At 32.2% G+C, this 16808-nt stretch overlaps 1 protein-coding gene across 1 annotated transcript in view; it reads right to left on the bottom strand.

The window, feature by feature from the left end:
- LOC130657734 (myotubularin-like) overlaps positions 1-15644 on the bottom strand; it is a 29115-nt gene extending 13471 nt beyond the window's left edge. Inside the window, exons 1-6 of the mRNA XM_057460744.1 lie at positions 15284-15644; positions 14975-15047; positions 14653-14826; positions 14261-14385; positions 12871-13043; positions 4872-5011 (exon numbers count right to left, since the gene is read on the bottom strand). Of these exons, the coding sequence (XP_057316727.1) occupies positions 4872-5011; positions 12871-13043; positions 14261-14385; positions 14653-14826; positions 14975-15046 (684 nt within the window). The 5' untranslated portion in view covers position 15047; positions 15284-15644. The remainder of the gene's footprint in view (positions 1-4871; positions 5012-12870; positions 13044-14260; positions 14386-14652; positions 14827-14974; positions 15048-15283) is intronic.
- Between the last annotated feature and the right edge of the window lie 1164 nt (positions 15645-16808).

A 16808-nucleotide genomic window follows, 5' to 3' on the forward strand; every position in this document is an offset into this window, starting at 1 on the left:
ATTATAAAAGTTGATTTTCTACAGCGTAGTTAATGTCGTCGTTTAAGGCTATGCTTTAAGCATTTAACTATTAAAAACTGTATTCCAAAAATCAATCGTTTTACATCGACAGCTTCAACTGTATCATTAAAAACAGTTAATAACCACTTGTGGTTAAATTAAATTTTTTTTAAAAACGTTAATTAAACGCCGTGTTTTTTTCCTGTGTTTAAATTAAATATGTTGAACATTTTATTTTAAAATTCCTAACTGTGTAAAAGAACATAACATACTTGTTTTACTTTTAAAAATCTAAAGAACAACTTTAAATTTAAAAACAACTTTAAACTATTCCAAACAAGCCGTCTCCCAAAATCTAACAAACAAAACTTGAAACCTCAATAAATAAAAAATGACTCCCCTTTTTTACCATTTTTATAGATAATAGATAACCCACGGAGAAAATATAACCCTGGGAACAAGGTTGGGGATAAATAGCACTACAAACAAAATGGCAGACCATTGCAGTAAGTGCAACGTCTGGCACGTGTCAGCGTCTCTTCTTCCACTGTTTAAATTTAATTATATGTTATATACCTATTATAAATTACTTCCTACAACGAACTAAGGTGTTTTGTTAATATATTTAGCACTTTTACACCACTTAACACTCACGGGACTGATAAGAGTGAGATAAACCAGGAAAAAAATCAAAAAAACGCACGCGCAAATTTTCTAAAATAGATTTACGCGTGCGATGTGTAGCACGCGTGTTGTTTTCTTCGTGGAATTCCCTGATCCTTGCAGGCGAGAAAGTAAGAAGAAAAGAAGAAAAAAATTTAACCACAGGTAAAAAAAACATATTAATTAAATTTTTTCACAATAATTTAAGTTAGTCACAACTGCTTTATTATATGATCTAGATGAAGCTTGAAGCAACTATTGTTTGCGTTTTATTTTTGGTAGTTAAACGCTGTTTGCTTTATATAAACAATATTTTTTATTGTTGCTAAAAATTTAGAAGCGTTTTTAGTCTATGAAAGGCACAATTACTTGCTGCTCGATTTGACCACAGACTAACATCAGTCAGTGACTGTTCGTTATTATAAGTGCTGTATTGACATATAAAACAAACAAACAAACAAACAAAATATAGAATAAAAAATAGAAAAGATGTATGTTGTCTTTTGGCTGCCAAAAATATATATTTTATATAAATTATTCTCGAAATCCATTCAATATAACTAGTTTGCCTCTACCACTTTTCAAAAGCTTGTATCATTTTGAAACCGTTTGATTATAGTGTTTTAGTGTTAAAATTTATTAATGTCCCCTTTTCTACTAAATTTTAAGATTAACTTATTTTTTTCAAAATATTTCCTTTCAGGGAAACTAATGCCCTACTTTTTTTTATTATAAAATGTGATATTCTATATGCTTTTATTTTATTTTCGAACAAAATCAAGAAAGTAAAGAATATCTTTTTTTTTAAATTTGTTTGATAATAACAAATAAAAAGACTTTATTTTATAAAAAACATTTTGTTTCAAATATACAGCAAGCAAACCAGATTCTTATAAAAGCGTGACGCAGTGTTAAAGGTTGCTAAGAAAAATCAAACTGAGGAAACTGGTTGGGTAGGAAAACTTTAAATAAAGTGAGCATAGTGCACATCTACTTGCTTTTTCTTTTATAAGAACATACTTTATAAGAATACCAGGGTGAACTTTTTGTTGGTCTATTGTTTAAACAACAGAGATAAGAATATTGGCCATCCTGGCTGGAATATTGATATTCTTATACATTAAGCATGTAACAGTTTTCAAATGAAATACGGCTAGTTGATTTTCTAGTCGTTGGCTGGTATAAAGCTGGGAAATTTTAGACATTTAAACTATGAAGATCGGAATTATTTTTTATTAACAGTGGTAAAAAATAATGTTTTGTATTGATTAACACACCAGCCCAAAAGAGAAAAGACCAAAAAAGATAAAGATTACTTCAATTAAATATTAAATATTCACAAATTAATTCTGTCACAATAGTCCAGTTTTTAGCGCGTTGCACTTAAATGCAATGTTCTGCTGCGGTGCTGGTTCGAATCTCCCTAGCTCTAAATAAAACTTTGTGCATGAATGCTTGTTGACGACATTGCAATTGATCATTTGGGACATATTTAGTCAGTTAGGAGTTGGAAACCAATACTATCCTTGCAGGCGAGAAAGTAAGAAGAAAAGAAGAAAAAAATTTAACCACAGGTAAAAAAAACATATTAATTAAATTTTTTCACAATAATTTAAGTTAGTCACAACTGCTTTATTATATGATCTAGATGAAGCTTGAAGCAACTATTGTTTGCGTTTTATTTTTGGTAGTTAAACGCTGTTTGCTTTATATAAACAATATTTTTTATTGTTGCTAAAAATTTGGAAGCGTTTTTCGTCTGTGAAAGGCACAATTACTTGCTGCTCGATTTGACCACAGACTAACATCAGTCAGTGACTGTTCGTTATTATAAGTGCTGTATTGACATATAAAACAAACAAACAAACAAACAAAATATAGAATAAAAAATAGAAAAGATGTATGTTGTCTTTTGGCTGCCAAAAATATATATTTTATATAAATTATTCTCGAAATCCATTCAATATAACTAGTTTGCCTCCACCACTTTTCAAAAGCTTGTATCATTTTGAAACCGTTTGATTATAGTGTTTTAGTGTTAAAATTTATTAATGTCCCCTTTTCTACTAAATTTTAAGATTAACTTATTTTTTTCAAAATATTTCCTTTCAGGGAAACTAATGCCCTACTTTTTTTTATTATAAAATGTGATATTCTATATGCTTTTATTTTATTTTCGAACAAAATCAAGAAAGTAAAGAATATCTTTTTTTTTAAATTTGTTTGATAATAACAAATAAAAAGACTTTATTTTATAAAAAACATTTTGTTTCAAATATACAGCAAGCAAACCAGATTCTTATAAAAGCGTGACGCAGTGTTAAAGGTTGCTAAGAAAAATCAAACTGAGGAAACTGGTTGGGTAGGAAAACTTTAAATAAAGTGAGCATAGTGCACATCTACTTGCTTTTTCTTTTATAAGAACATACTTTATAAGAATACCAGGGTGAACTTTTTGTTGGTCTATTGTTTAAACAACAGAGATAAGAATATTGGCCATCCTGGCTGGAATATTGATATTCTTATACATTAAGCATGTAACAGTTTTCAAATGAAATACGGCTAGTTGATTTTCTAGTCGTTGGCTGGTATAAAGCTGGGAAATTTTAGACATTTAAACTATGAAGATCGGAATTATTTTTTATTAACAGTGGTAAAAAATAATGTTTTGTATTGATTAACACACCAGCCCAAAAGAGAAAAGACCAAAAAAGATAAAGATTACTTCAATTAAATATTAAATATTCACAAATTAATTCTGTCACGATAGTCCAGTTTTTAGCGCGTTGCACTTAAATGCAATGTTCTGCTGCAGTGCTGGTTCGAATCTCCCTAGCTCTAAATAAAACTTTGTGCATGAATGCTTGTTGACGACATTGCAATTGATCATTTGGGACATATTTAGTCAGTTAGGAGTTGGAAACCAATACTATCCTTGCAGGCGAGAAAGTAAGAAGAAAAGAAGAAAAAAATTTAACCACAGGTAAAAAAAACATATTAATTAAATTTTTTCACAATAATTTAAGTTAGTCACAACTGCTTTATTATATGATCTAGATGAAGCTTGAAGCAACTATTGTTTGCGTTTTATTTTTGGTAGTTAAACGCTGTTTGCTTTATATAAACAATATTTTTTATTGTTGCTAAAAATTTGGAAGCGTTTTTCGTCTGTGAAAGGCACAATTACTTGCTGCTCGATTTGACCACAGACTAACATCAGTCAGTGACTGTTCGTTATTATAAGTGCTGTATTGACATATAAAACAAACAAACAAACAAACAAAATATAGAATAAAAAATAGAAAAGATGTATGTTGTCTTTTGGCTGCCAAAAATATATATTTTATATAAATTATTCTCGAAATCCATTCAATATAACTAGTTTGCCTCCACCACTTTTCAAAAGCTTGTATAATTTTGAAACCGTTTTAGCATGTATTGGGTTAGTTTGGATAACTTTAATTCCACTTTTATTGTAGTTTGATATCTACCGGCAATGTTTCAGTAATGCAATTAGTAAAGTAATCACTAAATTCACATTGCATGAAAATATGTGTTATGATACTTACTCCTATTTAATTAATCATGCTGCATGAAATTAATGCGAGTTATTGGAAAAGGATTTAGGTCATTTGTTAATTTCCTGGCATAGCGTATTCTATGAATTATAAGCTTCCCAATGGAATAAAAATAGAGATTTAGGTCTCTCATATATTCTTCTTTACCTGCTCATCACTTTGGTTATTTCTCATTAATAGCCATAAAATATATTATTAATTTGTAAGGTTCCCATATTTTCCGAAAGAAAAAGGTTCTTGATTAGCCAGCTTTTTTCAGTATTGTGATAAAAGAATAACATAGCTGCAAGTGGTTCTGAAGTAGTAATGTAACAAAATACTCAAAATATATTTCCAAAATACCCACCAGGTAAGGAAAAAAATTCCCTTATTTTTACTTAAATGGAAATTTGTAAGCCCAGCTCCAAAGCTTATTGCTGTTCAAAAATATAAAGGACTTCAGACAAGGGAGCATTTGCTAACTCTTACGAAAGAAAGTGTTTGCAAAAGAAACATTTGCAGTGTCCATGATTTTTGAAAAAAACTTGTATATAAAAGCTTTTTCCTGCAAAAAGTAATAATTTCAGTAGGAATTTCATCTTCCCCATCTCCCCATCCGGGCTGGAGATATTACCATCGGAAGGTACATACCTTGATAGCCTGATAATTTGTTGTGATGATTTCAATTCCAGGATTTAGCATTAGCAATTTTTCGTCCTCTAAGTATTGTTTTGGAAACTTTTTTATTTCATACAAACTTAATATTGGAATGGAGATCACCACTTCAGCATCTAAAGATAAATTTGTGAATGTGTAGTGAAACTGGGGGTTAATAATTATTTACTATACTAGTCGATAAAACCCATAGAAAAAACCCACTACTAAGGGATCGTCCACAAATTTCGTCCCATTAACGAGACGCTATAAGACGAAAAAGTTAAAAAAAATTCGTCTCGTTTTGTTCTTAATTGAAATTGAGACGATTTAAAAATCGTCTCATAAATATCAGGAGACGATATTTTGTCAATTCGTCTCAGAATAAAAAAAGTGGAACAAAATATTTTAAGACGAATTGAGACGAATTGAGACGCTGCGGTAAAATCACGGAGACGAATTGAGACGAATTAAGACGCTGCGGTAAAATCACGGAGACGAATTGAGACGAATTAAGACGCTGCGGTAAAATCACGGAGACGAATTGAGACGAACTAAGACGACAGGGTTTCTTAAACACGAAAATTTATTTAAAAAGCTAGTGTTTTTTAAAGTGGTTTTAATGTATTCAGATATTTCAGATAGCGACAGCGACCTAGATTGGTTGTTTACGGACGATTCTTTGTCCGATGATGAAAATGAAGATTACATCAACGAAATTTTACAATGCGGTAAATATTTATTTTTATCTCGTCGTAAAATTTTCAGCAACGGTCTTGAAAACAAAAAAATATATAATTGCCCAATTTATCTTGTGATTTTTCCGTAGTCATGAGAAAAAAACTACTATAATTATAAAACTATATATTTTCTTTATTCGTAAATTTAAAGCTCGATGATGCAAAATCTTTAAAAGATTTGTTGTTTTTTTACCAACAACACACAAATATTCGAAAAACCTCACTATTTTAACTTTTCTCTTCGCACATGCCGGTGTGAGCATAAGAAGTAAATAATAGCAATTGAAGTTTGTTGCGATATTGCTTCTGAAAATTACGAAAAAAAACTATTTTTGCTTTATTATTTTTGTCAACTTGCACTGTTATATTAACTTAATGTATAATTATACTTATACAATTGATTATGGTGGGCTGCACATTGCAAAAAAAAAATTATTAACAATTTTATGTGACAGAAACGGCTTGTCAGAAGCAAATAATGTTCCGCAAAAAAACTGTGTGACGTGCGGTTGCATTACGTAAAATGATTTCAGACAAATTAGATAGCCGCTTGTTTAGACACTCAGTTGAGCAGCCTAGTGCCCATGGATTAAGATTTGAATCATTTTTTGTAAACTATCACAAAAAAAAATCAAATGGATAAACTTTTTTCCTTTAGCCTTCAATTTTGTCAATTCAATACGCGATTTGTTTTATAAAAACTGCGTTTTTAAGAGCGTTGAGGCTGAGATTTTGCCAATAATTAAGAACATATTAAAAACGTACTCAACCTGAATTCCTTCACAGATTATAAGAACAAAATAATGTATTCCAGTAATCTTTTTTTGTTTGCTTGAATTTTTTATATTTTGTGCTGGACTTAAACATATTATCTCATGTATATAAATACATAAATTTCAGAAACTTTGGGAAAAATATATCAATAAGAACAAATAGAGGCTAAATTCTGAAGTCGTGTTCTTACTATTAAGAACAAAATAAGAATAAAACAGACTGAAAGTCTCAAAAGTAAGAATAGCCAGCCTCAAGTCAGATTTTACTAAATAAACATTAATAAACTTGTTTAGTAATCACTCGCGTCATTATTTGCATTTATAGAATAGTCTTTTTCTTATTTTAGCTTCAAAAAAACGAGGCAGACCAGCGCTACACGAGCAACATCCGGGCTTGGTTCCGTTGCTGAAGGATATCAAGTGCGCGCACGATACTATCAAAAGATTTTGTGTTGCATCCAGAAAATCGATAAAATCATCTGTTGAATTTACAGAGCTACAACAGAAATACCGCTTTTTCGTGAAGCATTGTACGAGGAAAGCGTATCAAATTGAGTTTGTACGTTGTACTAGCACAGATTGTGACCATTGCTCATCCTTGCCACTTCGGAAGAACCAATTTTTAGACGTGATAAGAGAATTTGGAGGCACGTGTCCAACACCACAACATAGTGATTTTTTTGCAGGTCACTATAAAACGCTCATCGAGATGGTACAGTCACAACTATGCCGAAATATTTCTAGTGCATCGCGCATCATGCCCTGCCTTACAACAAAATATGATGTCTGCAATCATGGCTGCAGATACGCTTTTTTTTCAGAAGCAGACAAAACCCGACACATGAGGTTAATGGACCATTAATGGACATATTTGCTACTCGGGCTACTTAAGGCCAGTCCTTTTTTATTTCGGGGTCATTTTCAATATCTCAAGTTATGAAGAATCTGGCATAATTTATTGGGCACCATATTATATGTAAAGTAAAACGCAGAATTCAACTTTTCTGAAAAATTTCGATGGCGTCATAGACCAAAAACGCCCTTTATCCGCGTTTTTTTCCAAGCGGTTTTCCAAAAGACAAAGCGCAAAAAGATCTGGGGACGAGATTGCAGGATTATTTCGATAAAAAGGCGCGAACAGTGTAAACCAAGGGTTTTAGCTTAGAGTGGAGACTAGCTATAGCTATATGATATACATTATTTAATATTTTTTTGGAAAAGTTCTTAATATTAATAAAGTTTTCTTTTGGATACGTTGCTGAAAGATTTGTTCTTAATTGTCGTCGATATATAGTAAAAACTAGCTAGCAAGCTAGCTATAGTTATAATTTTACGTGGTAGCGATATAAAGAAAAAGTAAGCAATATTCTTATATTTTTTGGACGCGAGACAGTCCGTCTTTCAGAAATACTTATTTATGTAGAGTGTATACAAATAGCTATCTACGCGTCCTTTTAGATGGAGTACAAAGTTAAGTCCTCAGTCCAAGCCTTAGATCCCGAAACTAGGCATTGGCTTAATGCTGTAGTCGTAGAGAATAGTGGGGAGAGGCTGAAAGTTACTTGGACAGGCTATGCAAAATCGTACGACTGTTGGCTTGACACAAACAATGTGAGGATTCCAATTCTAAAACGGTCGTTGGTATCAAGGAATGCCATCAATTCAAAAAACTTCCCGTTATACAAGCACCCTAAATATTTACAAATGGGTCATATTATTTTTGACAGGGTTCGAAAAACAAAGTTCATTGTTGATGTTAACGATGAATTTAACGCAAAGGTAAATAGATTCTATTTTTGTCATATCATAGTCACATTAAGAAAAGTGTATGCAAAAATGGTTTTTGTTTTCTATGTTTTCTTTTTTTTATCACGTTCGAATTCGATTTCATACAGAAGACGTTGCATTGTATCGCGTGAATGATGCATAATTTTGACAACACATGTTTTTTTTAAAGATATATTGCAACTCTAGAATTACTAAGAAACAATTATTTAATTTTTATTAGAACAATAAGGCTGATATTTGTTGAAAATAAGAATAAAATAAGAACAATTTCAGACTAAAAACACATATTTAATAAGCAAAAGGTTTATCCGGTAAAGAATATCTCCCAAAGCCCGTTTATTTAGACTTATCCAGTTTTTAAACTTTCCAAAACTTACTTTTTGCGAAGGTTACCACACGATGCGGCAACTCGGTCATGTACGAATACATGGAGGAAGCCAGTGAAGAGGAAGCCAGTGAAGAAGAGCCCACAGGTAATGTGGAAGATAGCGTAGCAGATTCTAGCAAAGAGATTACGGATGAGAGCCACCTACCAAGTGATCAACTAAAATCCTTGGACTTGGTATTTGCAACCAAAGCAGTCAAAAGCCTTTCACCGTATAAAACCTTGCCAGGCCTTTCACTATCTAAAACCTTGCCTGACCATTTACCATCCAAAACATCGCCTGATCATTCACCTTCTAAAACTTCGCCAGCCATTAATCTTTTGACTCCGGAAAATTTTCTTTTTAATATCACACCAGAATTACCGTCAATCGTGTCCACTTTAAAAAATGATCCTGCTACCGTCTCCACAAGCTCTTTCATTGCTGATTGTGTTCAAAACATTCCAAATTTTAACATTGCCGACCATGAAATCGATTTTGAGTCCAACAATCTGGCACAGGTAATCCACGAAACAAAAAGAAACACTGATTTGATACTGGGCCTGTGTCAGAAGTTGGACACAAAAGTAGACGCTATAAGCGCAAGAACTGCTGTGCTTGAGAGTTACATCATGAAAAAAAGAAACTTATACGAGGCTAAAAATAAAATTTACCAGGAACCATTGCCCTTGCCAGCAACAATTACCCAGCCACCGAATAGTTATGTTGAGATGCTGGAAAATAATTTTGATCCGCTACTTTTCTTGCCCACAGAACATGATGACATGGGCATGGAGACCACGCATGTTGAAGCACGGCCGCAAGTCGCAACTCCGCAAGCCACACCACCCGTTGGTAAAAAAAACCCGCTACGCAAAATTAACCCATGCTCCGCGTTAATTAAAAAAGAGCTGGGTAAGCGTTTCACCCTTGCCGAATTAGCAGGTGGCAGGTTGAATGGTGGCAAAAATAAAAACGTGTTGTCACCACGAAGAATGGGAATAATTTTGCAGAAGGCCAGGAAGGAGCATAAGGAGGAATTTGAAAATAATATAAAAAACAATTTAAATGAAATCATTAACTCAAAATGTCGAAAGGCAAGTCAGAAAATAAGGGACACCACGGATTGATAAAATAAATAGACGAAATTATTTAGGTCAATTCTCACGTTCCGAACTTTTTTTTTCTCGCATTCTATAAAAAACCTTAGGCACAGAAAGGTCAAAGTAAAAGTGTTTTTGCATACGTATTTAGCTACGTATTTATGGACTGGTTTCTTATAAAAAAAACGTGCATAACGTAAAATGTTGAGATGATTGATTTCCTAAAACCGTGGAAATTTCAGATAAAATTTTTTAGCTCCTTATTCTGACTTGTCTTCGTATTTTAAGTTTTTATTTTAATATTGTTTGAAAAAGAATTTGTTCTAATTTATTCCGCGCTTTTTTATTCTCGCACTTTTTTTATTCCCTTACAAAATAAAATGTCTTACAAAATAAATTTTAGATATTTCTAACTATGATTTATCATAGTTAATAGAAATATCTAAAATTTATTAACTCCCTATTTTAACTTTTCTTCGGGTATAGGTTCAGCATGTTTATGTTTCTCATAACATACTTAAAAAAAGAATCAAACTGATAAAAAAAACGACAACTCACTCGCACGTGTGCTCTGACCCTCTGAAACCAATGAATGAATCACGATTCGAACACAGAGCAGAAGATAAAAATTGTTACATTTTTCTTCTTGAAAAATTCGAAAAGGACGGTTTCTCTTAGCTCTCCAACATAACATTTAAATGTATTAAGTTAAAAAGAGCTAATATACTGAAATGTACGAACCATTACAGGCAGAATACACCTAAATACACCTAAATACACCTGAGAACAAACATCTTGACATAAATTTTGCTTTTATCCCTGATCTGTGTACTGGTTTCGTTTAGTTAATGAATACCATGTTAAGGCTATTTTCTACCTCAAGAAAATTTTCGGCGATTTTTGATTGGCTAATTTTAATGTTTTTCGATGATGTGACGTTTGCGGAGGAACGCCAGCCATTTCGAATATATCTCCCAGTAAAGACGAGCTATGTTTCGCATCTAACTATCTATATTTAATATCTATATATTCCTTCCTAACAACATATTTAAAGAATCCTAATCTTAAAGAATATTTATGGCTAAATTCAGTTTCAGATATACTTACCAGTAAATATCGAAAATAACTCAAGATTCCATCTGTCACGACCAATAATAATATTTTTTGTGAGATTTGTTTCGCTTTTCCACAACATAGTTCCAGCTTCGAACGACGAAGTTTGCTGTGATAAAATGTTGCCAAGTTTGATAAATATACAGACCGTAACATTCAACAATCGAACGAGTACAAACAATGTAGCTTAAGTTAATCAGTAGCTGTGCCACTGCTAGCCAGGAGACCCAGCGTAATTTTTCTTACCACCGGGAAATCGGAGTAGTTAAGGTGGGAAAATTACGCTGGGTCTCAAACGATTTTTCTGCGGCCAAAATCTGGCCGCGCTTTTTGATTGGCTAATTCTATTGTTCTCTGCTCACGTGATTATTATCGGGGAAAGCCCTTTTCATCCCGAATATTCCAGCGAGTGGTTTCACTCACCCTAACAAACATTAGTATTCTACAAAGTTTTTACCAAAGTAAGATTTGACCAAGCTTGGTAAACAACTCACAGATAAATTAAAATGTCCTCCGAAGCGATTAGTCACATTGTTCGATTTAAACTCGGGGTTTCCGCTGAGTCATTCGTTCGCGTCTAAGCTTTAGTTTGAGAGAAACTCATTTTATCAACTGAAGAAGAAAGCTTAGTTAACTAGGCTATGCCACTGCCGTTCCGCTAGAACAATGGAATAATTTCTTTTTCACGGAACAAAATCACGCTGGGTCTCCTGGCCAAGATTTTTAAAGTTTCGTGTTAAACTCACGGAAGTGTTCGAAAATATTTTTCAACTTTTGAGACGAATTTATTATAGCAGAGACGAATTGAGACGATTTGAGACGAATTAAGAAAATTCATAGACGAAATGAGACGATTCGGAGACGAATTTGTTTTTAAAATATGATATTCGGAGACGAATTTGTGACTATCAGGAGACGATATGAGACGAATTAAGACGGTTAAGACACTACAATGTTATCACAAAAAATCGTCTCGTATGAAAGAGTTAAGACGAACAAAACAAATTTACAAGACGATTTAAAATGAGCCGAATTTAGACGAAATTTGTGGACGATCCCTAAGGCAAAAGAACAATGGAAAAGATCCGTTTATTTGAATTTGAATAACATCAGTGACCTGTCAATACAAAAAAAGCTGAAACGTTGATCAAGAAAATGTATAGGATGTGAGCTTCTGACGAACGGTTGCAGAAATATTAAAATTTAAAGGTTTTTTATTGAAATGATTACGTGATACACAGAAACATAGATACTGCATCAATTAAAAGAGTTGTCCAGTGAAATAAGAAGCCTACGAGGAATAGATTTTCTTGCTTGAAATTTGTTCCTACACAATCACAAACCTAAAGTAAAGTTTTTTTTCAATTCAAGTTTGTGTGAAAATCTATGCTACAAATTGAGCAATCAACTATGTGCATAACGAGCTAAACTGCTAACTATGATGAAGTTTTCTACAAAATGCATAGTAGCCTGTGTTTTTACTCTAGCTTAATACAGGAAACTACTTTTGCATATTAATTTTGGGAGATTAACCAAGACATTGGGTATAACATCCAATATTCTTTTAGAATTACAGCATTCTAATTAAAGGTTAGTGTTTTCAAAATATTTTTTGAAAAGTTGCAAATCAAATTAATAAACTAGCAGAAAATATAATATTTTTTGTTAGTGTTTTTGTTTTGTGATTCCACACTTGCTAGTCTAGCTTGTATTTAGGCAATTATTTCAAACATAAATTATGTCAACTAAAACTTTAAAAAATGAGAAAAAGAATTAAAAATTAAACTTATATATAACTAAGAAAATAGAGCATTATTTTTTCCAAGTTAAACCTGAGAAAGACATACATACATCCTTGTCATCTATCTATTTGTTTTGAAGGAATAAACAATTTTCAGACTCGAGACTTCTAGAGAGTTTTAAGGAGATTTCTTAAAATATGAGGGAGCTGAACACTTTTAAGGTGTGGCAAATCCTGTTCTATGGAAAATGATCTAGATTAGATAAGTAGCATAAGCATCTCCAAAGAATATTATATTTTTAAAGCAATAAAAAGTTTTTATCACTGAAATTTTAAAAAATAAAAACTAAAATCATGCTTCCGTGTAACTTACCATTTTCATCTACTTTCTTACTATCCACTTTCTTATCATCAAGTTCTGCATTGAAGATTGGATTGATAAGTCCAAAATGACCTTCAAGTAAGTTATCGGACGATGCACATTTTCGCATGTAAGGCACACTTTTATCAATTAATCTTTTGACTTTCCGATAATGCTTTAATGACCTGTTGAAGAAATAAATTTTACTAGCAATTTTATTCAGACAAACATTTCCAGGACAATGTTGTAAGACTTAGTAAGGCTAAAATAAAAAAAAAATCAGTTTCTAGGCAGAAGTAACAACAACAACAGCCACAAACTAATTTGTGTTTCTTCCAGATAAATTTTTGTTTGTACCCTTCAACAGCCCACTAATTTTTATTAACTTTAACACAAGGCTAAATTCAACAAATTTTTAATTTAATTTAATTTTATTACTTACTAGTTGATATAGCCCGTGGAAAAATCCACTTAGGCAGGGGAACAATGAAAAAGATAACCATCACTTGAATTTTGATGACATCTGCAAGGACATGTTAATACACAAAATATTTTTTCTTGGAAATTTATTTATCTGTTGTATCTATTGCGCAGTGCTCGAAACTCTGATAAAATAATGTATAAAATCATGTGCTTTTGATGAACGGTTGAGGAGATATAAAGGTTTAAAAATTTTGCTGACGTCAGCAAGGCCCTGCAAAAAAACAAAAATTACTTTTTTACCCGTTGCCCTCATCGTATAGATCTTTAAACGCTGATCAAGAAAAGGTTAGGATCATGTATCTTCCACAAATGGTTGCAGAGATATTAGGGTTTGAAGGTTTTTTGATGACGTCATCAACCCGTCTATTCCGAAACGGATTTGGGGATCCAGGTTTGAGAAAATTACCCAAATTGGTCATAGGTGGTCCCTATGCGGTGAAAAATCATTGACGTCACCACCTCGTTTCCAAGTTATTTGGCCTTAAAGTTTCAGGTGCACTGTAATGGCTTCATTAATTTAATCTAGGCTATTGACGTTAAAGTAGTGTTACTGGCGTTGCGCTGTAACGTCAGAAAATTTAACATATTAGACATGCATTTTTCAGCAACATCAAAAGAAAATGAACAGATCCACTTTGCATGTTACGGACAGACACAGTCTCTGTATTATTATATAGATAATTTTTAATGTACATACCATATTAAAAACAACAACATAATAATTTTGTTTTCAAAGAAACTAGAACAAAAAAGGAAACAAACAAAAAAAAAATGTTTGGAGAATACGTTTTCCTTTCTGTTAGTAATAGCTTGGGGAATAATAGAACATAATAAAGCAGTGCGAATTTTTTTTAAACCTATACAAGGACAAATGGCAGTTTGAGTGAAAATAGGTTTATTCCAATTGTTATTGTCTTACTTTGACTTTTCAACAAGTTTTCGAAAGTTAGGAGATACTTTGTAAAATAAATGTTTTCTCGGTTGGTAACGATAACCAAGAGTTGCAAGATATTCTTCGTTCATTTGATGTACAAATTTTTTATTCTAAAAAATAAAAACAAGGACAAACTTAAGTTTATTGAAATTATACATAAGAGTAGTCCAATTATCAGTATTTCTTTAGAGAGCAAATCCAGAGGACTTTAGCACTTTTGTATAAGTCATATACATATAGCTGACAACAATAATATAATAAAGAACTAAAAAAGTTGAAGGAACTTAACACAGAACTTAACACATCTATAACCCGCACTTGTTAATAAAACTAAAGAAATCCCTAGAATAAAAACTGAAGAAGTAGTGATTTCAAACCTGCATGTAATTTCCAGTAAATATTATTCGATAGTTTGTCAGATGAATAGAGCCAGTTGCTGCTTGACTTAATGTATTCACACATGTTACTCTGTCTTGTTGCAATATTAAAGTTTCACCAGGAAGCAGAGCTGGAGGGGATATGACTGCATTGTGATTCTTTGCCAACAATGGCTGCAAAAAATGAAAGAGAATTATAAACAAGGATCATTAAAAATCACTTCATTATAACAATGACATGAATGGGAAAGTCTTACTGGGATAACAATAAATATTATTAAAGTAAATTAAATTATTAAATATTATTAAAGTCAAGGATTACCTTTGAATACTTTCCACAACCTTCTTCAAAAGCTGCCAGCAGTTTTCTTGGTGTGACAGTTTTTTTTGACATTCTGTTTACATATAAAGAGAAACCAATGACAAAACAGAACAAAGCACTTTTGTGTCTATTTCATTGGAAAATATTATAAATTAAGATAATAAAAATCCAAAGAAAATCATAAATTCAAACAAATTCTCACACACGCACAAATGCTGTCTAGGAGTGCAAACTATCGCACACGCGAAAATTACACATTGCCCTTAAATATTGCAATATTCACCTGCAAAGCTCTTTTAGAACATTTACCTTTTCTTTAATGAATGATTTTAACATTGAGCATTATTCACTAAAGCTTGGTTTTTGTCTTCTTGTGGTTAATTATACTTTCAATATTATCTTTGTTTACATGTATTTATAGAAAGTATATTATATATTTTTTAATTTTGCCGTTAGAAATATGTCAAATCTTATTATTTCGTAACTTAAAAGAGAGATGTTATCCAATAACTGTATGCAAAGAATGTTTCAACAGTGCTCATTTACAATACAATTTATGCCACAAGCTCTTGAGAGACCTGCTTTTTTAATACCATGCATGTGCAAATTCTCTAATATAAATTCAAGCAAGCGATTTGTAGCACACCTGTTGTTTTCCTCATGGAATTTCCCTGAAAATAGCTGAAATTCTAGCAACTTGTTCTTGAAAAGAAGAGGGAATAAAATATCTAAAAATCAATCCCAGTGCCTTGTGTATATTATATTTTTTTATCCTTAGATAATTTCTATCTGTAAATTTGTCAGGAAAATCACAAAAGCAAAACATAAACCAAATACTGCTCGCAACTGCTGCGCCATCATGTAAAAATAAGGGGGGTTTAGGCTGTACATTGCTCTAATTCCCTTGCGCCGTGCTGCTTACCTTGCGCGCCCCTTTCATCTGTGGGACAATATTCGTCTAGCGGTGTATTCATGTATGTTTTGAAAAATGAAAATAGTTTAACCACATGTATGATATGAAAAGTATACTTAACACGATGTACAAAGCTTATTGTTTAGGAGAAATATAAACCTATAGCAAATTTAACAAAAGCTTAAAAAAAGGTAGAGATACCTAAAGCTACTATATATAATAAAATTGTCTCATTTAGTCGTTTGGTCAAAATTTATGATCTTGTTTTGTTGTTCTATAACTTCAGCAAGAATTAAATTAATAGTGGTGTACTTGATGATAACTTTTTAGATCGATTTGATGAAATATAGCTCTAGCTAGAAATATAGCTCTGTTAGCTTCAGAGTTCTTGAATTTAGCCGTTTTGCAACCTCATCCCTAAGTATTTTCGCCTCTCATCGTCTCTTATTGTTTACTTTTTCTGGCTGAGTTTTTATATATTTGAAATAAAAGTACTATAACAATTTTGAAGAAATTTTAAAACAGGTGCTATGTCACGCCTATTTTCAAAGACTCTACCTTAACCTCGTCCCCAGGGAATCTTGTATCTTTTCAACATCGAACGGCAATACGATGTTCGTCTCGTCGTCCTGGTTATTAAAAAAAGACAACAGGCGCTGGAAACGAAGCAACTCAACCTCATAATTTTTTAGTTTCTTGATATATATTAAGCGACATTCTTCATTTTAAGGATTTTTATTTAAGGTTCGAACACTTTATGGCTCTTGTGTAAAACACCAACGCCCAGGGCGTTCTTTTTCCTCAAGTTACTGAAGTCCCTAAAGATACAAAGAGATCAAAAGCAATTTATAGGCGTAAGTTATTCTAACCCCGCTCCGCTTGGCATTACAATCACCCCTCTACACCCCGATATGACTGGAG

Source organism: Hydractinia symbiolongicarpus, chromosome 9, assembly GCF_029227915.1.
Source record: "Hydractinia symbiolongicarpus strain clone_291-10 chromosome 9, HSymV2.1, whole genome shotgun sequence".
NCBI lineage: Eukaryota > Metazoa > Cnidaria > Hydrozoa > Anthoathecata > Hydractiniidae > Hydractinia > Hydractinia symbiolongicarpus.